This window comes from Artibeus jamaicensis, unplaced genomic scaffold (genome assembly GCF_021234435.1).
Source record: "Artibeus jamaicensis isolate MK-2021 breed Jamaican fruit bat unplaced genomic scaffold, CSHL_Jam_final contig_1015, whole genome shotgun sequence".
NCBI lineage: Eukaryota > Metazoa > Chordata > Mammalia > Chiroptera > Phyllostomidae > Artibeus > Artibeus jamaicensis.
In genome coordinates this window covers 15563549-15586695 of record NW_026521194.1, presented here as the reverse complement: position 1 = coordinate 15586695, position 23147 = coordinate 15563549, and the positions used below count along the sequence as shown (strand labels likewise).

At 38.3% G+C, this 23147-nt stretch overlaps 1 protein-coding gene across 26 annotated transcripts in view; it reads left to right on the top strand.

Moving 5' to 3' along the window:
* The window catches only part of MAP2 (microtubule associated protein 2), a 255452-nt gene that overhangs the window by 221336 nt on the left and 10969 nt on the right, over positions 1-23147 (top strand). For 7 of the 26 annotated variants that reach the window (XM_037165985.2, XM_037165987.2, XM_037165990.2 and 4 more), the window contains 7 exons: positions 4095-7787; positions 7989-8195; positions 8369-8503; positions 11404-11465; positions 14197-14367; positions 15316-15463; positions 20400-20740. In XM_037165985.2, the coding sequence (XP_037021880.2) occupies positions 4095-7787; positions 7989-8195; positions 8369-8503; positions 11404-11465; positions 14197-14367; positions 15316-15463; positions 20400-20740 (4757 nt within the window). The remainder of the gene's footprint in view (positions 1-4094; positions 7788-7988; positions 8196-8368; positions 8504-11403; positions 11466-14196; positions 14368-15315; positions 15464-20399; positions 20741-23147) is intronic. The other 19 variants (XM_037165996.2, XM_037165995.2, XM_037165992.2 and 16 more) reach the window with 10 other exon arrangements.

Genomic DNA, 23147 nt, shown 5'->3' with positions numbered 1-23147 from the left:
CTCTTGCATTCTGTTGTGCTGCTTCTTTGGCCCTCCGTGTCCTTGTGCAGGTGTTGTCTGTCTGTCTGTCTGATCTTGTGTCTGTCTTGTCCAGTTCTCCCTGCAGTTTCTTCCTGTGTGTCTGTTTGTAGATGAAGGGGCTCAGGATCAAGTGGGTCCTCTACACAGGTTCCCCAGCCACGAACCTGCCACCAGCGGGAAGAGGCGTAGACTCCTAGCCCCCTCCATCTCGGTGTCTGTGCCTGATGATGACCCTTCCAATTCCGATGAGGAGTACTATGAGCATCCTTTGTTCAGCTCACAATGGACTACCTCTAGTGCACGCCCCAGTGCCCCAGTGCAGAGTGCAGACGCCCATTTAGGCCAGGAGAAAGGTGAACCAAGCATGGTCCCCCTTTGCCCCTGCTCCCAGCCTGCAGCTTTTATCCTATGCATCATGCTAAGTGTGCCTTCATATGTGTGGTGGGAGGGGCAAGGCCCTGTTTTTTCCAAATGAAAGTGAAGTCCCTATATAACGTACATCCATCCAAATGCCTCAACAGTTTTTATGAAAGAAGCCTTACTTGAGGCATGTGAGAACTTCCTTTTTTCTGTATTGTTACGTCTGAAAAGGAAGCCAAGAAAGGGAGGATCCAAAAAAAGTTAAAGTGTGACTCCTTTCTGCTCCCTCAAGTAAATCAGTCACAGAAGAATATGTGCTCGTATCCAAAAGATGACCCTGAATATAATTTTTCTTCCTTGCATACATATCACTAGGACCGGACATAAGTGGAATTAGTTATCTTTTTAGTGCCATCATAGCTTTTTAAGAGAGAAAATTCTGTTTAGGGCAGAACAAATGTTGTGAAATAAATGTATTTGTCCAAATCATTTTTTTAATCCACAGAAACAACAGAGGCTCTTCCAAGTGACCCAATCTTGGCCCAGTAGAACTGGGCTAGAGTAAAGGGAAGGGTCCATGGCCTTAGGCATTCCAGCCCTTAGGAAGATAGGAGCCCTAGTTAACAATAGGCTGTGAGGAGCTGCAAGCTGCAGGGTTTCTCATTCTAACTGGGTAGTTTATTTTACTGGCATTTGATATGTAAATCAGCACAATTCATAACCTTCATTAGTTTGTTTTTGCATTTGAATTGTTAACATGTTTGCATGTGATATATATCTTTAGGGAAAAATATTTCTGCAGTTTGGCTGCCTCTCAGTTATCTTTCCTTGGTGGTTTTTTCTTTCTTTGATTGGCAGTAGCAAGACTTTGCAAACAGCATGGACATTTACTTTCTTGTCCGGTGTTAAAGAGAACCACACATGCACTACCTGACTGACATTTCAGGGGTTTTAATGATATGGCGAGAGTTGGGTTTCAGAGGTAGACTTTTCTAAATAGGTTGAAATTATACCTGAGCCTTGTTTTTCAAAATATTTGCTTACTCTGAAAGTTTCTGTATTCTCTAATATCATGCACTACAGTGAAGATAAAATGAATTGAGTTAGGCAGTCCTTCACCACAGAAACACTAAATGAATTATATTTTAAATATTTCATGGACTTCATGATAAAGCTGTAAAGGTAATTGATTGGATTTTATTTTGAGACCAGGATTTTTTTATTCCCTGAGTTCCTTAACAAAGTTTGCATGTTTTAAATAAAGTAATCGGAAATCCATATATAGTGACTTCTTGCATTGGATAAAACAGCACATGTCTAACAAATGTAAAGTTTTTTTCCCCAGTACATCAATGCATCTGTCTTTACAACCATCTGTCATCTGGCAGCTTCATCTCTTACTTCCAACAAGCTTCTCACATGTGTGCAACTTACTGCCATTTCCAATAAGTGGTAATAGAGCAAATAAAAGCATTTCAGCTCTCAAGTTTTGAAATAAATAACCTGTTAATGAGACTTTAAATGGCATCATTATTAGCAGATTATACCTAATTTTCCAAGCAAAAACTAATGCACGTTGCATTAGAATATTAATTTGCTCATCTGAATGGTAAAAGAGCTTCTCCTAAGGTCAATAGCATGGAGCTGAAAGTGTTTCTTGAGTGATATTTCTGTTGCGGTGGGCATTGTTCTGTGGTCATGATGTCGTCATCTTTTTCATCCCCAAGAACAAGAAACGCTAGAGGGTCCAGTGGCTGAGGAAGAGAAACCTGAGGCTCTTCCTGGGAAAGAGTGTGGGCCTACCAAGGTCTCAGACCAAGCCAAGGGTCCCAGGGAGGGCCAAGTGGAATCTAGTATGGAGGCCCAGATAGTTCCTGAAGAGAGTGCCCCAGCAGGGGCCCCGTGGGAGAAAAATGCAAAAGAGGTCACGGAGGTGTCTCCAGAAATAAAAACTCCTTCCTCTGCCAAGGAAGGTGTGTCTGTCTTAGGAATTGCATGTGTTTTGTTGCAAATGATCTCTCCGGCAGCTTATCGACCTCATGCCTTTCCAACGCTGTTGCATCACCGAGTCTTCTCATGATCCCAAGAGCACTGATTTAGGTTTCCTGAGCAGAGAGTGTGCTTGCGCAGGTGCTGTGTGGCAGCTTGGATTCCCACTGTTGCAGCTGGTCTCTGGTTTTACTTTGCCATGATACAATATGCTTCGCAGCCAGGCTGATGATGCTATGTGAGCTTTTTGTACCGCCCACCCCACCCCCCCATCTCAAGTGTTTGCCAGTCACATTGCTAATACATGTATATTTTTCTTTTTACTTTTGGGGACAGCAATTCATATGCTTCTATTTCAAATTGTAGCGTTGGATTTTGGCACCATAGGCTTAAATGGTAGAATCTTTTTTCTTTGCAACCACAACATGCTGTATTTGTTATGCTTCAGTGAAGACTACTTTGGTTTCCTTAAAAGCTCCTGCTGATGCTTCTCATATCATTTCCTTCCCGTGGCAGCCAGCTCCTTTAACCATCCCCATATCTCTTGAGTTTTCATTCTTCTAACCTTTATAAGAAGTTCTTAAAGTATTTCTTTTTTATAGCTACAACAGCACACACAAGTATGTAAGGGAATGATTGTCCATACACTTGCTCTTCGAGAGATGACTGAATTTTATTATTTTTCCACAAATCTTTTCCAGATAATTACATTTAGCCCTAGTGAGCACAGTGAAATACCTTTGACCATTAAACACAAGTAAGACTCTGAAGCCTTTTTACTGGCGAACAAACAAAAATTAAAAAAGAGTCATTTAATTTCTGTGAAGTGTCTCTAAAGTCAATACTGGTGAATGCTTCACCAGCTGGTTGTGTTCCAGGAAATGAGGTCATGACCAAAGAGAGAAAGATATTTTATAGTTGACTCTCTTTAAAATGTTATAACATGACTTCCTAGTACTAATTATAATTCAGTTTTTCTTACATTTATCATACAAAATAATGATTAGGTACTAAGAATTTTGAATACATGGTAGAAATTGACTTGTAAATTCTTAGGCCATATCATATAAACTCAGTAGTAAATATTTATTTATATTCCTGAAGTTTAATCTCAATGACTTCTAAAAAATTAGTTCAGTAATTTTTCAATGCCTCCAAAATTGGTTCTGGTGTTTGTTGATCAAGGTAATTGAAACCGTTAACTCTTCTTATAAATTAATTGGCCTTATACCATGGCCTACCAATTTAGTTTTAAATAAGAAAACAAATGAAAATGTTTGGTAGAAATCATTCCTTTTCCATATTTAGTCTTACATATACATATATATGTATATATATTATTTTGTACCCTGATACTAGTTAAATACTCAATATCCTTAGTCCATAACTGTTATCTGAGGAAGACACATGAATTTTTCTACTATAATACATATCACATACTGTTTAGAAGAGACTAAACACGCAAAAGAAAAAGAACATTAAGAATATACTTATTACGATTTGTGTAGGCATTAATTCACAATGGGAGCTCATTTTAGCAAAAGTACAAGTATATCTCAATCCTGACATTTTCACATTGATTTTTAAATGGGTAGCATGCTTGCATGTTCCATATTTTTTTATTTTTGCCCACCATTCATTTGTCATTTCAAACCATAATTTTAAGCTTACTCCCTGAAAGCACTTGCCTGTTATTTTTTTTTAAATCAACCCAATTACTTCAGGTTTACTTACAGCCTCGAAGATGGAGTTCCACGATCAACAGGAACTGACTCCCACTTTAGCTGAGCCATTCGACAAGAAGGAAAAGGAGTCAGAGAAACAGAGTCAACCTGGTGAAGACCTTAAACATGCCGCCTTAGTTTCTCTGCCTGAGACAACTAAAACATCCCCTGATAACAAGGACAGACAAGGCACAGAAGAAGGAATGGCACCTCTCACTCTGTTTGGGCACACTCCTGGTGCTGGCCTAGAGGATGAGAAGCAAAAGACAGAGCTGGGCCCAGTGGTGCCTGGTATTGGCCTCCTCCCGGAAACCCCAGGTCCAAAGGAACAAAAGGACTGGTTCATTGAAATGCCAGTGGAAACAAAAAAGGATGAGTGGGGCTTAGCTGCTCCCATATCTCCTGGCCCCCTGACACCCATGAAGAAAAAGGATGTGTTTGAGGATATCCCAAAGTGGGAAGGGCGACAGTTTGATTCTCCCATGCCAAGTCCTTTCCAGGGTGGAAGCTTCACTCTCCCTGTAGATGTCATGAGGAATGACATAGTTGCAGAAGCAGCCCCTCTTGCCCCTGCCCTGTTACAGCCAGATGACAAAAAGTCTGTGGAGGAAACCAGTGGCCCAGTAACTGCCAAAGACCTGTCTAAAGTTGAAGAGCCCCATAAGGATAAACCTTTCAAAATGGCAGACGATGCCCACTTTGCTGCTGTGGAAGAATGTGTCCCTGAGAAAGCTTTAGGAGAAGAAAAGGGGGCAATAGAACAAGAAAGTGTGCAGAAAGGAGAGACGCCTGCCATTGGTGGGCAGGAATCTTCAGTTACAGAAAAGGAACTTCAGCTAAAGCTTGAAGAAAAAATAACCATTCCCGACAAAGAAACCCTGCTGAAAGAGAGCAAACCGTCCATGTTGACAGATAAAGAAACAGGCATGATTCAGCCCTCCCCAGAGCACACTCTCTCAGAAGAAGAACAGAGTGGCCAGCAGCTGACCACAGATGCATTCAAACAGGATTCGTTCCTTGAATGTCTGGAGCAAGACGGTGCCAGTTCAGCCGTGACTTCTAAAACCCTGGAGGAAGTCCTGCACAAACCAGCTGTGCTGAGTGAAAAGGATGCTATTGAAGACCTGTTTGAAGAAAAATGTGCTGACAAAGACAGTAAGGTTGAAGGAGTTGGGGCCGCAACCTTAGCTGAACTTGATGTGCCATTTTATGAAGATAAGTCAGGAATGTCCAAATACTTTGAAACATCCGCCTTGAAAGAAGAAGTGACAAAAAGCATCCAGCCTGGCAGCGATTACTATGAACTGAGTGACACGAGAGAAAGTGCCCAACAGTCTTTTGATACCATATCTCCCATGCATAAAAATGGTGACAAGGGACTTCAGGCAGGTAAAGAATCGCAACCTGGTGCTCCAGAGCAAGAAGCAGGGTATAGCTCTCTGGCAAAGAGTTACCCACCTGATTTACCGGAGGAACCAAGTTCTCCTCAAGAAAGAATGTTCACTATTGATCCAAAAGTATATGGGGAGAAAAGGGACCTCCACAGTAAGAATAAGGATGATTTGACACTAAGCAGGAGTTTAGGACTCGGTGGAAGATCTGCAATAGAACAGCGGAGCATGTCAATCAATTTGCCCATGTCTTGCCTGGATTCCATAGCTCTTGGATTTAACTTTGGTCGGGGGCATGATCTTTCTCCTCTGGCTTCTGATATTCTAACCAACACTAGTGGAAGTATGGATGAAGGGGATGATTACCTTCCAGCCACTACACCTGCACTGGAGAAAGCCCCTTGCTTCCCAATAGAAAGCAAAGAGGAGGAAGAACAGACACAAGGAGAAAGAGCTACTGGAGAGGGCAATACTCAAGTCGAGACATCGTGTGAATCGCCATTCCTAGCCAAAGATTATTACAAAAATGGTACTGTCATGGCCCCTGACCTGCCTGAGATGCTAGATCTGGCAGGCACAAGATCAAGACTAGCTTCCGTGAGTGCAGATGCTGAGGTTGCTAGGAGGAAATCTGTGCCATCAGAGACTGTCATCGAAGGAAGTAGTACTGCCTTACCCCCTGTCACTGATGAAAACCACGTCATTGTTAAAACAGACAGTCAGCTTGAAGACCTGGGCTATTGTGTGTTCAATAAATACACGGTCCCACTCCCATCACCTGTTCAAGACAGTGAGAACTTATCAGGAGAGAGTGGTTCCTTTTACGAAGGCAGTGATGATAAACTACGAAGAGATTTGGCCACAGACCTTTCACTGATTGAAGTAAAATTGGCAGCTGCCGGAAGAGTCAAAGATGAGTTTAGTGCTGAGAAGGAAGCATCCCCGCCATCAGCACTGGGTAGGGAGTTTGATCAGGAGAGGAAAGCTAGTGATAAGCTGGATACTGTACTAGAAAAGAGTGAAGAACATACTGATTCAAAAGAACATGCCAGGGAAACAGAAGGGGTCGGTCTTCAAATTGAAACGTTTGGATTAGGAGTAACCTACGAGCATGCTTTGGCTAAAGAACTGACCGTATCAAAAGATGCATTGTCTGTCATGGCTGAGAAAGCAGAGAAAGGTCTCAGTTCAGTGCCAGAGGTAGCTGAAGTAGAACAACCCAAAAAAGCTGAATCAGAACTGGATTCTGCTGCAAAGAAAGCTGACCAGGATCAATTAGATATTAAAGTCAGTGAGTTTGGACAAATGGCTGCAGGGCTAAACATAGATGCTGGAAAGGCAACAGAGCTTAAATTTGAGGCTGCACCCTCGGTGCCTCAGGAGGCAGATGTGTTTATGGGTATTGAGCTGGGCCACGTGAAAGAAGGCGCCAAAACCGGTGAGACAGAAGTCAAGGAGAAGGTGGCCAAGCCTGACTTGGTGCACCAGGAGGCCGTAGACAAAGAAGAGTCCTACGAGTCCAGTGGTGAGCATGAGAGCCTGACCATGGAGTCCTTGAAGCCAGATGAGGGCAAGAAGGAAACATCCCCAGAATCTTCTCTAATTCAGGATGAGATTGCCATCAAGTTGTCAGTGGAAATACCTTGTGCATCTGCTGTTTCAGACGCCGATTTAGCCCTGGAGGAGAGAGCAGATGTCCAGTTGGCATTTATGCAGCCACCCAAAGAAGAAAGCAAGGAGACCCCAGGCATATCAGTCACGCCCTCTGATGTCACAGAGCCCTTGCCTGAAGCCGTTGGGGCTGAACCAGCAGAAGCTCAGAGTGAGGAAGAAGAGATAGAAGCCCGGGGAGAATACGATAAACTGCTTTTCCGCTCAGACACCCTTCAAATTAGTGACCTGGGCATCGCAGGTGCCAGGGAGGAATTTGTGGAGACCTGCCCAGGGGAACACAAAGGGGTGATTGAGTCTGTTGTGACCATTGAGGATGACTTCATCACTGTAGTGCAAACCACGACCGATGAAGGGGAGTCAGGTTCCCACAGTGTGCGTTTTGCAGCCCTGGAGCAGCCCGAGGTGGAGAGGAGACCATCCCCTCATGCTGAAGAAGAGTTTGAATTGGAAGAGGCAGCTGAAGCCCAGGCAGAACCCAAGGACGGCTCCCCAGAAGCTCCGGCTTCCCCCGAGAGAGAAGAGGTCGCGGTCTCAGAATATAAGACAGAAACCTATGATGATTACAAAGACGAGACCACCATCGACGACTCCATCATGGATGCTGACAGTCTCTGGGTAGACACTCAAGGTGTGCATTATTTTTTTTAATTTTCTGCTCCCGAATAAAATCCAGTAACCTAATGGAATGTTTTTTGGTTCATTTTAAACATTTTAAAATAGCCCCCTCTTGTCTCTTTATTTTGCATTTTGTTAAATGGGTGAAGGACTTTGTACCTGTATTACTAATGTTTTTGTTGTTGTTCTTGTCATGATTTGCTTTGATCCGCAGATGATGATCGGAGCATCATGACAGAGCAGTTAGAAACTATTCCTAAAGAGGAGAAAGCTGAAAAGGAAGCTCGGAGATCATCTCTTGAGAAACATAGAAAAGAAAAGCCTTTTAAAACCGGGAGAGGCAGAATTTCCACTCCTGAAAGGAAAATAGCTAAAAAGGAACCTAGCACAGTCTCCAGGGATGAAGTGAGAAGGAAAAAAGGTTCATTTCACAATCACTTCTTTAAAAATGTTTTTGAAGTAACTCATTAATATGCTTTGTATGGCAGAAACTGCCTAACAGTGGTAACTATTGATGAAATTTTGTTCGGTTGTGTTCCAAGTGTTCATTTTTTTCCTGATGGTGTGCTTTTTTTTGTGTTTTCTTATCCATAGCAGTTTATAAGAAGGCTGAACTTGCTAAAAAAACAGAAGTTCAGGCCCACTCTCCCTCCAGGAAATTCATTTTAAAACCTGCTATCAAATACACTAGACCAACTCATCTCTCCTGCGTTAAGCGGAAACCGACAGGTGACTGTTCCGTTCTGCAATGTGGCTGGCAAACATGGACATGTTTTTGTTTGTTTGTTTGTTTGTTTTTAATCTCATTCCTGTAGCAGCTTCTTCATTTTGTTTTTCTTCCAAGAATCGTAGTCGTCATGAACAGTTTTGCTATTAAGTGTCTTGTATCATTACTCTTTTTTTTCCCTCCCTACAGAAGAGGTCATGACCATCTTTTTCTTTGTCATGCTCAGACTTAACAGTGATTGTATCTTGGCATTGCGCTCTAGTGTCACATTTTGGGGACTCCTATTTTCACTCTGTGTGTGGGGTTAGGCGATGGCGGTGACCATGACTGTGGTACGCATTTTCATTATTTTGCTTCTTTATCTCCCTCATGCTTAAGCCCATATGTATTTGTCCTATTTTCTACACTGTTACTGCCAAATCTGTTACTGATGTTGATGAGCTTTACTGAAAACCACCAAAAATGCAGAGTAGTTTCAAGATTGAAAGTGAAAAAACCAATCGGGGTTGCAGTATTACAAAATTAGTGGTTGCAGAATTACTTTGCTTTGGATGAAAGAGGAAGAAAAGGGGAAATGAAATCATCTGGTAATCTCATCAGATTTTACTCCTTATATCCAAAATTCTGAAAGCTTGGTGTGTGATGTCTCTCAGCTGTCATTTTGTCACTGGAATTTTCTTATATGTGTTGGATCCAAACTGCTCGATTTTCCTATATAACCCAGTGTTCAAAATTCAAAGATAAAAGTCTTTTCTCTACTGAATTTTTAGAATTTAGATATATTCCTATTTTACTTCTTCTTATTATTTTTTCTTCTTCAAATATACTTTATTGTTGTTGAAAAAGTGGATTGAATAGAAGAACATGTAAATCATATAAAAACCCTACAAATATCTACAATGCAAAATCTGTTCTTAAATTTTAGTGCTACATATTTATTTAAATGTATAACTATAGTGGGATATTCTTAATTTACAATACATTTTCACACTTCTTAAGTGGCATACTTGTGGTCTACAAAATAAGATATCAGATCGCTAAATCAGAAAAGAAAAATTTTCTATCCATTATACATTAGGAGTGCCTTTTTATAAATATTCAGATGATTTTAAATGTTGAGAGCAGCATTAACCTTTGCAAGAAAAAGAAAATCAAGGCAATTGGTGGTTTTATGGTAGCCACTAATAATCTCAAATATTTTGTATGTATGTTCTTCATATTGGAATCATGTCACATACTTTTCTTCGAGAACTAGTCTCTGGGGTGGTATTTGAAAGAGGAATGCTTACAGTGATGCTCAAACCCTGATGATGACAATTCAGGATGAGGAAGGACTTTCTCTACTTAATAGGCAGGAATTACGATGCCATCTCTGAATCTTATATCACATCTTACTTTGTTCCATTTCATTAAATGTGGAAATTTTTTTCTGGTTAGATGGCTGCTTGGAAAGACAGAAACCCTTCGTCTGGGCATAAAAATCCTACATCCTCCCTGAAAGGATGAGAGACTATGGCAGGATCGTGGAATTTCAGAGGAAATGTCAACTGGTTTGCTGAAGTACCTACATGTCATTTATGTTCACTTTGCCACACTGAAAGGAAATTGCCTTTTGAATTCAATCATTAAAGGAGATTTAAGATCTTTGGCCTAATTAGTATCTTTCCTTATGCTATTCAAAGGTTAAGACACTCAGAGAGAGACCATATACCAAACAGGGTGCCACTGACTTGAAGCAAACTCTATGTCACAGACATTTGAGACACATTATAGAATAGTAAGGAGGCATCATTTGCACTTCTTCTTCAAAAAAATCAGTCCCACAATCTGTGAATAATCTTACTAGCCAATCCTAAATAGCATGTAGCATATTGTAGACAGTATTATTTTTGTGTTAGAGCTGCAGATGGCACAAGAACCCTTTTTTGAAACTCACTCAAAGTGCTTATAAGGATAAGTAAATTTTCCCCCTGAGGTTTTCTCTCTCATGAAAGAAAACTAAGGAGGAAGTGAACACATAAACTTGTGTCTGGCATTTTCTCAGCACAACTTTTAAATGCAGGTAGTTTCTAAAGCCCCAAGGATTGTTTTCAATCATGAGTGATATTTAAGTCAAGTCAGGTAAGTCATCAACAGGAAAAAATGCTAGAGATAATGATGTTTAAAATTGGAACCAGAAGTACAAAAGAGTAGCAAGAGAAACAACAGTAACAGATGTGGTAATAATTTCATAGAGTAAGTTCGTGTGTAGAACATGTTGTATATTACTGAATTTAAAGTTCCTCTCATGTTTTCTCTCTTTGACAAGCTATTTTTGTCTTCCCTTCTCTTCTCATGTGATATGTTTCACATCAAACGAGTATGTCATTCGTATTGTAAAATGAAAGGGTGCAGAGAGAAAAGGGGTTGGCTCACCCAGGCAGTTTGGAATATAATAAAATGCAGAACTATCCGTAGGCATGCAGTGGGGACAATGGAAGGGTTTGGGAATCTTCGTGAACTCTTCTATATCATAGTGGCCCTAGAAAACAGTCAGCCCTCTTTTCCTTAAATTCCACAGCATTCAGGTTGCTATTCGGTGACATCTGTTCTTAAGGATCTATCCTCCTATAATAGTAATTTATAAGTACATTGGTAACCAATCAAAAATTATTTGGTGTGCTTACAGGTGCTTTGGTCAACCCTGGGCTATATTAATCAGCACATCCTATAGTGGGAGCCACATGCTAGAATGTTGTTATTATCCAGGTTTCTTTAGGTTACTGAATTGGAGTCTCAAAATAAACAAAACTCTGCATGGCACTAGTCTGTTGATACAACTATCCAGAGGGTGTTGAAAAATGCACGCATGTGGTTTTTAGCCACTAAGTTTTGGGTTGTTTGTGTCTTCTCTCTTTCACAGCAGCAGGTGCTGAGTCATATCAGGTTCCCAGTGTATTTAAACAGGCAAAGGACAAAGTCTCTGTGAGTAAAATAACTTTTTCCATGTTCTTCATTTGAAGTTCCCTTTGCTATTAGTGTCAATGTTTTAATAACTTTAGATAAAATTTAGACTTTGGCTGTTTACTCTTAAATGTCTTTTTAAGTCAACCACTCACTCACCCGGAATGATTCTCAGTGGCATTCAGGCATGTCTTAAGGTCTTCTGGAGTGACATGCGATGGCAGTCAGTGAGGGCAGGGCTTTAGGCCATTCTTTATTAGTGAGACTAAACATATGAAAGAGCATGAGGACCCGGTGAAAAAAGGGTAGCCCAATTATTTACTTTTTATAGATTCAAGATAAACCAGTGTAACCAACACAAAGCCAAATGTTATAATACATATTTATTTTTTCTACAAAATAAGAATATAGGCAAATTAAGCATGTAGATGAGTAAAAGTAAGTAAAACTATATTATAGTCCCCTTATCTAAAGATAACTACAGTTACCATTTTAATGTACAATCTTCATTTTTCATATACCTTCATAGGTTTAATAACAAAAACACTGTGTATTAGTTCTGCAGTGAATTAGTAAACAGAATTCCATGTCATTCAAAATTTTTATACATTATTTTAATGACTATATAACATTGCATTTTATTTATTTTTATTATAGACTTAATCCCCTATTATTTGACACTCAAACTATTTTATTTGTTGTTATTTTGACAATGTTACTACACAGAAATCTTTTTGGCTAAATTTGCATTTTTGCAAATGCATCGATATACATTTCCTTAGTATAATTTCCTTCTAGTGAAATTATTATTTCAGGATGGTCTATATATAAAGTTTTTGCTACACATTGTCAGATTGTCTTCCAACAAGATTCTACTCACTTTTATTTGAAGAACACTGTGATTTTAAGTTTTTTATCTCTTTACGTTCTGTTTCTGATGAAGATCTACTGAGTTGTGGTATTTAAGAACAGAGCTATGAAACAGATCAGGTCCAATATTACCTTTTCTTCCTGTGTCTTAATTTTCAAAAAAAAAATGGAAGGAGTAAAAATTCTCATGTCATAAGTTAGCTGTGAACATTAAATATAGTCATTGCATAAAATGGTACACTATATAGTGCCTAGAACATATTTATTTAACAGTGATAGTTGTTGTTGTTGTTATTATTATTATTATTATTTAAAAGGTGGAACTCTTTAGGAATAGATATAGAAAGTAAATTTTAGCTTTCCCCCATTAAGGAAAGAATTTTTAAGTGTACATTGTTTGAAAAGCCTTGAAGTTTTCTCCAAGTCCTTTGGTCTATGAATAATTCAACAAGAATTGGCACTTAATGCTTACATTTAAGGCAAAAACCATGTGTATCCTCTGACACAAAATTACCTTTTTTTCCTTGTAAGTACCCATCTCATCTTTCTGAAGTTTAGACTACCATTCTTTCTGTTTCTCATTTAACATCCCCCTTCTTTCTTACCTTGTAACGTTTTTTTTTCTGTTTTCTAAAACTCTAAGGTGAACTTTTCTTGTTCTCTGATATTCAGTACTTCCATCAGAACAGTTAGCTCCAATTTTTCCATTGCTCTTTATTTTGAACCTGACCTATAATTCTTCATTCATTTGGAATTTTTGTTTATTTTTGTTTTCAGCATCAGATTAGTACTTGTCTTTTATTGTTTGTTGTGATCCAATGACTCCATTTTTCTTTTCTACATTCACACTTTTGAAATTCACTATTTTGTGGGTAGCGTCAATCGGAAAGAATGACTTCTGCTAACCCAGCTGTCCCTTCCCCCACAAGGTGTGGGGTCTGTTCAGCAGGAAGGGATTTGTGCAACGCATGAGGGACTCTGCCTCTGTTAAAGTGGCTACAGAAATTAAAACTTGAGATAAGAAACATCTCAGTCTCAACTGCTATTTTAAACAAGTAAATCATATTAATTATTTGAAGATAAAATATCCTTGGCTTTGTCACACTTGTCTGCATTTTTAATAGCATTTCCCATGAGTTGTAACATGCCAGCACAGCTTTCTCCCAAAGCCAAGCGCATCCATCCCACTGACTTATACTTGCCGACTATCTCCCCAAGGATTATCATCATCTGTAAAATTTAGTCTTGTGGGTTTTATGGGCAATCTCTTCAGTGCTGATATTTATTTTTGGAATTTTAACACATTATGCAACTGTAGTCTATGCATAGAATTATGAATTTTATGGTATAACTTGGCCTCCAGCATGCATTTTACTTATAAGATAAACTCATTATATATAAACTCTGCAGTGTTCTGAGGAAATCAGTGTAGATAATCTAAAAATGTATTTTCTCAATTTAAAAAATAATTCCATTATTAGGTTTTTAAATACATCTAAAGTTCTTGAAATGTGGCCAAGATATCAGTTACATATACATCTTAAGGGCTGTGTTGATTAAAGTAATAATTCCAACAGACTCAAAAGATTGTATCATGTAAAGCCTAGGGATTAATCAGAGACTTTATACATAAAATCCATAAAGAATATTTTAATCTATATCCTCATGTCTGGGTAGTCTTAAATTAAAAAGAGGTATTCAAGAAAAATCTCTTGTTCTCATATAAATATATATCTCTATCATCGACTGTAACCATTTGTCATGTGTGTTCTTATTAAAAGTATACATTTAATTTCTTATATGTTTATACATTTTTACAAATTTTCCTTTTATTCATAATTTGGTTTATTTTGTGCTTTTGTTTGTTTTCTTTCACGGCTAGAATTCTACCTTGTCAAAGATTCCTGCCTTACAGGGTAATGCAAAATCCCCAAGGTGCAGCTCAGCCTGCCCTAGTCCGACTAGAAGGACCACATTTTCTGACAGTTTTTTCACACAGCCCCCGTCAGCGGGCTCCACAGACCGTTTGCCACACTCAGAATCAGGGAACAAGGTAAGGCAGCTGGTCAGTCCCAGATGCAGAAAGGCATACAATTTGGGAAAAGGTTATAGGACGTGATTCAGTTAATGTATGGAAGCAGAGACTTTAAAGTCTAAAGTGGTTGACTTATAAACAATAGACCTTTATGAGAAACAAATGCAAATTAAAAGCTTCAATAGCTATGAGCAGTCTAACCATTAAAATAGAAAATGTCTTTTTCTAGGTATGCCATCCTTTATTAATTTACTATTTATTTGACATCTAATAAAATTTCCAATATAAAATATGTATTAAATATAATATTGAATGTAGCATATTATATATAATATTATATAATCTAATAAGCAAGTATGTATAATACAATAGAAAATTTGAACTTGGCATCAGAAACATTAAGATTTAATACTAACCTCTACCACCTACCAACGCGGTGATCTTGAAAAAATTACATACACTGATTAAACCTGTCTCATCGGCTATAAAACACATGATTTTTTGCGGTGAGAATTAAATCATAAGTGGATATAAGTGCTTAGTCCTATCACATTAAGTGCACAATGTATTGCGATGGTCATTGTTAAGAATATTATGCATGCCCTACTGCCATTCCTTTCTGATTAATAAATTATCATGCTAATGAAGATTTTTTAGTAAAATTACTCATTTACTGAAGATCACCTGAGTAAATTCATTTTGCCTATGTTATCATGTAGAATTGGAACTTTGCAATCAATTATTAATACTAAGTCCAAAGTAATGTATTTTTATAAAGCCTCTAGGCAAATGTGAATTCTAAGTTTGAAGTAGAAATGCTTCTAAGCATGTGAAATTCAGTAGTGTGCATTAGAAGAAATGCGTCTATGAGCACAGAAGGGAAAATAGCCAGAGCAATGTAATCACCTTGGATAACGAAAATAGAGATTCACCAGAACTACACATCCTTTTGCTTTGCCCATTCAGGATGGAGTGACCAAGAGCCCGGAAAAGCGCTCCTCTCTGCCGAGACCCTCCTCCATCCTCCCACCGCGCAGAGCTGTGTCAGGGGACAGAGATGAGAACTCCTTCTCTCTCAACAGCTCCATCTCCTCTTCAGCGCGGCGTACCACTAGTAGGTTATTTGCACTTGGCTTCCTTTTTAATCGCTGTTTTTAAACCCCATAAGTGGGGTAGAGCTTATGTACTTATACTTTACATTTCTCAAAACATGCTTTGAAATCAGATTACATTTGTCCTAAGAATCAGAAAATCCAGACTGTTGATGGATCCAAAAGTGCTGTTGGAGTCAAAACAATTCCTGGAGCAGATGAGCACATATGGCTTTATTCCCCCTTAGATGGGACTGAAGCAGGGTCATTTTTCTCAGAATACGTTTCTCTCTTCTTTCGAGTATACAGTAAAAGTACATTTGAAAGAAGTAACCGAGAAAACCAGTAGTCAGGAATCGTAAAAATACATATTTATATTTAAAAAACCTTACTAGAATTCTAAGTCCTAAAGTCTAATGGAAAGTCAACAATCAAAACCTAGCTCCATTGGATGTCGTACAGCAAAGTGAAGAATTGCTGCTGGTTGGATTCCTGGCCAGGGCACGTGCCTGGCTTGTGGCTTGGTCCCCTGTTGAGAATGACATTTTTCAGTCACATTGATGTTTCTCTCCCTCTCTTTCTTCCTCCTTTCCCCTCTCTCTAAAAATAAGTGAAAAATCTTAAACAAACAAACACACTCCTAGGATCCTGCTTAATGTGATAGAATTTGCCTCCCAAGCTGGCTGTAATGGGGCATGTTCGATGCCATAGCTTCCCTTTCTTTTGACTGATGGCCCACTGTAAACTGATTGACAGTTATCCCAGTGTATGTGAAGAATATAAAATGTTGTAATCACTCATTGCCTATCTATGTGTTGTGTTTCTCTAAAGACTATTTAGCAAATCATGGCTTCAAACTATTTTCATACATAAATTTCTATTAGACCAAACTGCGTACTACACGGAGATGCTAAAATCTTAAACACATTTTTTCACTCAGTGTAATAAACATTGCTGATAGTTAAATGTGAATTACCTCCTTCAGTCTACTAATGAGAAAAATGACCTTTTAGAAAGGGTAGTTCGTCCAATACTGTAGAGCTAGTAAGTGGTTGACGGGTTGTCAGACCACTGTTATCCTTACAACTCGTCCTCCGGATGTCTTCTCTGTTTTTTGGATGAAACAGTTCTAAAGACCTGCTCTGGAATCACTTGGAAAATAGTATCTCTGTCATGGAAAATTTATTGCAAAATGGTAGAAATTGGCCACTACTATCCCATTACAGCTGATTTCACTACTGTATTTTTAAATATTTAATAAATGGCCCACTGGAAATGTGACTGCTTTGCATGACATTTAAACAGTGTGTTTGTCTACAATGAAAGAGTTTGTTATAATTAGAGCTGTTGTGCTCTACAATTTCATGAAATATTGACATTCTTTGAAATTGTTCTAGAAACACTTTGAAATCACTCAAACTCTATTTTACGTTAGCAAAAATATTCAAGTGAACTTGCAAGTATCGCATTTAAGAGTTAGTAATCTCCAGAGAAAAGAGTTTACCTCCAAATGTCTGGAGTTGGAATTGGCCATGACCCTGAGGGTGCTAACACAAGACAAAGGCACCAAGTGCTCCCCTAAGGCCCAGGGAGAATTATGCTTGTATTTGTTGCTGTGGAAGCACAATGATACTTCTTCCATGAATCCACATGTTCAAGCCACTGTGATCTGCCTTTTAAAATGTATCTGAGCCCTGGCCGGTGTAGCTCAGTGGATTGAGTGCGGTCCTGCGAACCAAAGGATCGCGGTTTGATTCCAAGTCAGGGCACATGCCTGGTCCTAGCAGGGGACACATGAGAGGCAACCACACATTGATATTTCTTTCCCTCTCTCCTTCCCTTCCCCTCTAAAGATAAATAAATATAATATTTAAAATAATTTTAAAAATAAAATAAATTAAATTAAATTTAAAAATAAAATGTATCTGAATATAAATTGCTTTTGCATTCTAAGTCCATTCTATTTTGATTTTCTCGCTTTAGTTTCATTCATAACCTTGTTGCATCATATTGTCTGATAATGAACATAACATACTCTAATACAATGAGGACATAGGGTTTGTTTTATCTCTACATAGCAATAGCTAAAAGGCACAGGGGCAATTAGAAAAGCAGGTAATCTGCATATCATCTTTGTCACTGCGCAGGAGAAGGTTCTGGCAGTTTGCGAAGCTTTGAAAAGATTTGAAGGAAACAATGCTTTGCAGTTGGCTGGTTCAGCCCCGGAGGAGGGGCAGATGTTCTCACCGAGGATCTGCTAGATACATAAGGGCGTCATTTAATAAAGTAACTCGTAAATATTTTTGGTTTAGTACTTAGATTTAACCCTTTACTTTCAGAACATATAGGAAACTCTCAAATTTGTCATTTTGATAACAAGAACATAATGTATTACAATAAAAATTGTATCTGTTGAACAGCAGTGTTAACGGCATACTCTTAGTGATTTTTTTGTTCTCCAAATATAACACAGAACCTTTATGTTTTAGCTTTCTAAAGCTTAAAGCCTTTTTCTATAAGTATAGAAATGACCCTGACTTTACAATGTTTTTATTTCTTTTAGTAAAAATTGTTATGCACATCCAGAGTATTGCTTCAGCTTGATACCTATGAAGTGAAAAAGAAAAATCTCAGCACATTTTGATAAATTTTGAATCCAGTTCATACCATTAAAAAAAGAAACTTTTGAATCCCTACTGTGTTCAGATCCCATGAAAGGGACCGGTGCTGGGAACAGTGACAAATAATACTGAGATGCTCCCTCTCCTGGAAAGACCTGAGTTATTCAGGAGAGAGGAAGTCATAGACAAAACATCTGAGCCAGAAATAAGGTTTGGGAAGAGGTTTTTCAGAAGGATATAGTGGCTGACTCAAGCCTGCAACAAAAACTTGGGCCACAAACAAACTCTGTAGCAAAGAAACCACAAAAAGCAAGTTGGCCGCGAGTGTATCATCCTGGCCTCAAAATGTCATGCGGCTTTTCCAATGTCCTGGAAAGCAATAAAAGTCCCAGCGGGCACTCTGATTTATCACTCCTGTCCTCTCGTATCTCATTTCATATGGTGCGTAGGAGAGTCTGACCATGTCTTGCCCTGACGTTACATCAAACGGACACAGGGTGACTTTCACTTGATCTGTGGAAATTGTTTGCTGAAAGGGGCAGTAAAATTGTTCCCCATTTCTCCAGGAGGTTGAACCTAGAGCAGCGGGTAGATGTGCATTGTCTGTACGTCACAAAGGTCTAAGGAGCTCTGTGGAGCTCACTCCTCGTAAATATTCAATTACTTGTCCCCCTTCTTGGAAGAATTTCATACCATGGTGATTAATTGCATTAGATGACTCTAAAATTGTTTCACTTCATTTGTTTTAAAATTAATGAGTCATATCTTTGTCCTCTATAGAATTTCTAGAACATTTGTTGATCATTACAAAGTATACATGCTCAATAGTAAAAAATGAAAATCATGTCCTTCATTTAAAATACAAAAATGTAAAGGAATTTGTGTAATAAACGTTAACAGTGTAGATGTGCTCTATGAATGGAATCAATGTATTACCTTAAGAGAAAAGATGATTTAAAAATTTTTTTAATCTACAATTTTCTGGGCACAATCTTTTTTAAAAAAATATTTTATTTATTTATTTTTAGGGAGAGGGGAAGAGAAGGAGAGAGAGGGAGAGAAATATCAATGTACGGTTGCCTCTCATGCGTCCCCTTTTGGGAACTGGCCTGCAACCCAGGCATGTGCCCTGACTGGGAATCGAACTGTGGTTGTTTGGTTTGCAGGCCTACGCTCTATCCACTGAGCTACACCAGCCAGGGCGAAAAAAGCTTTTTATGTTAAAAGAAAGTTAAACAAGTATTAAGAAGCTAAGTATCATAATCTGGCTTGGAATTTAGGATCATCTGGGTAAATGAACCTGAATGGCCTTATTTGTAAATTAGGGGTAGTAAGAGCTGCCTCTTGCTATTATGAGTATTATTTTGATTATCCAGTGTTTGGTATTTACGAAAGTGCTTTGAAATTTGTAAGGTATACTTTTATTATATCATTATTCTTTCAAGAATTCACATAGCATTTAAAAACACATTTTAAAAGATAGTGTGAGAGAAGCATAGTATAGGAAAATGAGGGAAAGGTAATTCATTAAGTCTCAGGTCAAGTTGAAGCCCAAAAAAAGGCATCTCACCATATTCTGAATAATTGACACTGAGGGATTATTGATATGACTTCAAACTACCAAACTAGTAATGCAAGTAGAGGAGACAGCACAATCAGGTACAAGTTTTACTGCGAATATAAAATTAAAACACCCTAATTTTCTAAGGCAAGAGATAGACATTTTTTGGTACTAAGAACTAAGACAAAATTTCTTATAAAAATACATGATATTGTAGACAATGTCTGACAGAATTGAACAGCTTTTAATAAACACACTTGCAACTCACAGCGCTCCTCAATATTAGCTGAGGGGGGGCCGCTGAAGCACAGTGGAATAAGTAACTTTCTGTACAGTCCCAAATCATGTGATGTAGGTCACGGTGTCACGCTGCATGCCCACCTGGATTTCAGAGTGAACTTACTGACAGAGAAGAATCGGTGGTCTGCATACCACTCAAGAAATCTCCATACCCTGATCTGCATGCCTTAATGAATACACAGATTAAAAAGGTAGTTTTTGACACATTTGTACTGAGAGTTAGGAAGAACAAATCAGGAAAAACCATGTTTTCCCCTTGCATTGATAGGAGTGCATGTTCCAAAGGAATGTACCAGGTTATGAGCCTTAAAAAAGAGGAGGCTCTCACCTTTTAGAGCATTATTACAATTCATAAATATTCTCAATGCTTTAGAAATTTAAGGTATTGTGAGTTCTAACAATTGTGGGTAGAAGGATACTTCTGAGGAGAACTTTCTGATGCTTATGTCTGGTTTTGTTTTCTACTTGTGAATGTAGGGTCCGAGCCAATTCGCAGAGCAGGAAAAAGCGGCACGTCGACACCCACTACTCCCGGGTCAACCGCCATCACTCCTGGCACCCCACCGAGCTACTCTTCCCGCACGCCAGGCACTCCTGGAACCCCGAGCTATCCCAGGACCCCGCACACCCCAGGAACCCCCAAGTCTGCCATCTTGGTGCCCGGGGAGAAGAAAGTCGCCATCATACGTACTCCTCCAAAATCGCCTGCTACTCCTAAGCAGCTTCGGCTCATCAATCAACCACTGCCAGACCTGAAGAATGTCAAATCCAAAATCGGATCAACAGACAACATCAAATACCAGCCTAAAGGGGGGCAGGTAAGAATCATATGAATGTATATTTGCTCCCGGGTGTAAAATCCCATATTATATTATAAGCTAACAGTTCTTACCGAAAAAAAGAAAGAAAGGTGGAGTCACTGGGTATGATTTATTGCCAAGAGCGTGGACCTTATTTGAGAAAGCCAACTTATACAATATATTGACAATCACATGACATGCTTATTTCAAATGGATTGGACCACATAGGAGAGTCTTTCCTTTGGTTTCCTAACAGATCATTTCTAAATGTCACTCTATTGCCTTGTAGATTTTAAATTAAGAGATTAAGAGTACATTTCTGATATAAATTTGAGCGTTCTGTTTTAGATGTGACTATATTTTAGTGATTCCACTTTTATCTCCTTCCTTCTTCCCCAGGGATTTTCCATGATATCTCCTACCATTTCCTCATGTTCACTCCCGAATCAGAGCATGTTTACCAAAGCTTCTTCTCCGGCTGCTCTTGCCTAAACATTGCAAAGAGCGAGTATTCATGTTGATAATAAATAGTTCTATGTGGTTCTGGTGAACAGAATTGTTGTGTTAAAACCCTATTTAAGATTAATTGTACTGGACAGAGTTATTAGAAAAGCTCTACGTATTTATTAGCCCTTAACTCCAGCTCCAGGGCAAACAGTCACATCTTGCCAACCAGAATCTTTGAGTTGGGCCTGACTTGCTTGCACACTGTGTGTTTGGACACAGCAGTTAGTCTGGATGGAGAGAATAAAAATATGATTTAATGTTTCTCTTGTGCTATTGATCTTCCTATTGGATAGCTTGACTTATCTTGTCATTGAAGAGATAAAACATCTATCCTTGAGAGAAAGAAGAAAGGAAGTAATAATTTCTTTGTATGTGAGCAAACTTGTAATGCCCTTTCAATATGCCAAGGAAGCCTTTCCGTTTAGCCTCAGTATTCTTTCCTGCTGCTCTTTTTCTGGTCTCCGACGTTTGCGGTGTCCCTCCTTCATGCGAAGACAGTGTGTTCTCAGGCAGGTCTAGAAGAAAGATCTCACCAAAATGTGGAACTTGCTCTTTCCTTTTGCCACAGAATTCTTTGCTGAGATTCTGTTCAATAGTGCCCAAGAAGTTAAGAAAAATCAACCAAAATTAAGAGAAATCAACCAACATTACTGAATGTGTCCTTTACAAAACAAATTAATATTATATAATGCTATAGTCATAAAAGATGCTTTATCATACAAAGATATTATTTAAAAAATGAGCTACAGGAAAACTTTTTAAAGGAAAGAAGAGCTACCAAATTTCGGCCTATAAATTCCAAAAGAAACTCTTACTCTTCTTGCATCCATCAGAGTTTTGCACATCTAAGAAAAGGAAATATTTTGGGCTTTTTGGAAATATTCAAATGTATTACTTTTATATTTACGTATAAATAATTTTAAAGTAGAATGAAATCAAGTTAGTACCAATTTAAAAATTTACCATTTTAGCTTTTGGTAAGACCCTTAAAATAAAATAACACTATGTATATTTAAAATGAATTATCTTTATAACTGTCCCCATGTTCTGCTAGTCTCCTCCACTAAATATGGGATTTACTTTTTATATTCTGGAAAATATTGATACTTAAAAGAATCTGTTTCTTCTTAAGAAAACAAGAAAATATAGATTATTTTCAAGATATTTTATTGAAACTAAAAATTTAATAAAAGATAATAATTATTCATGTAGTTTTTTTAAAGATTTTATTTATTTATCTTTAGAGAGGAAGGGAGGGAGAGGAGAGAATTTTCAATGTATGGTTGCCTCTCCAGAGTCCCCTGCTGGAAACTGGCCTGCAACCCAGGCCCTGGCTGGGAATCGAACCACGATTGTGTGGTTTGTAGGCCCACGCTCTATCCACTGAGCTACACCAGCCAGGGTTATTCATATAGTTTTACATAGAAATTGTATACTGTATGATTTTATTCAAAGTACTCCTCAGCATAGGGAGACAGAAAGAGTGGTGTTAGCCTTACCTTTGCTGGAATCACTAAGGTTAAACCAATCTGAAAAAAATGACATTTATTTTTGTCTCTCTGCGTCTTTATCATATCTGGTTGTAAATATTGCTATGTCTAATTTTAATTGACCTTCAATATGCTTGGTAATGCATAAAATTGATATAAAGATGTCTTATTTTTTGAGCTGAACTAAAACTGCCCTAGAGATTATGGTAATTAAGGACTAGTAAAACTACAGGACACAAAAATTATAGAAAAAACAAAAATAGTTTCAAAATCACAGTCTCATTTGAAGAAAATCTCTAATAAGGAAAGTGTTAACCTACTGCAAAATTATCCTATCTCAGCTTCAAATAACTTGGAAAAATCTGTAACAGTGGAGTTATGAAATAACTTTTGTTGGATAAGTAAGAGGTATATCCTCACCAAGATAA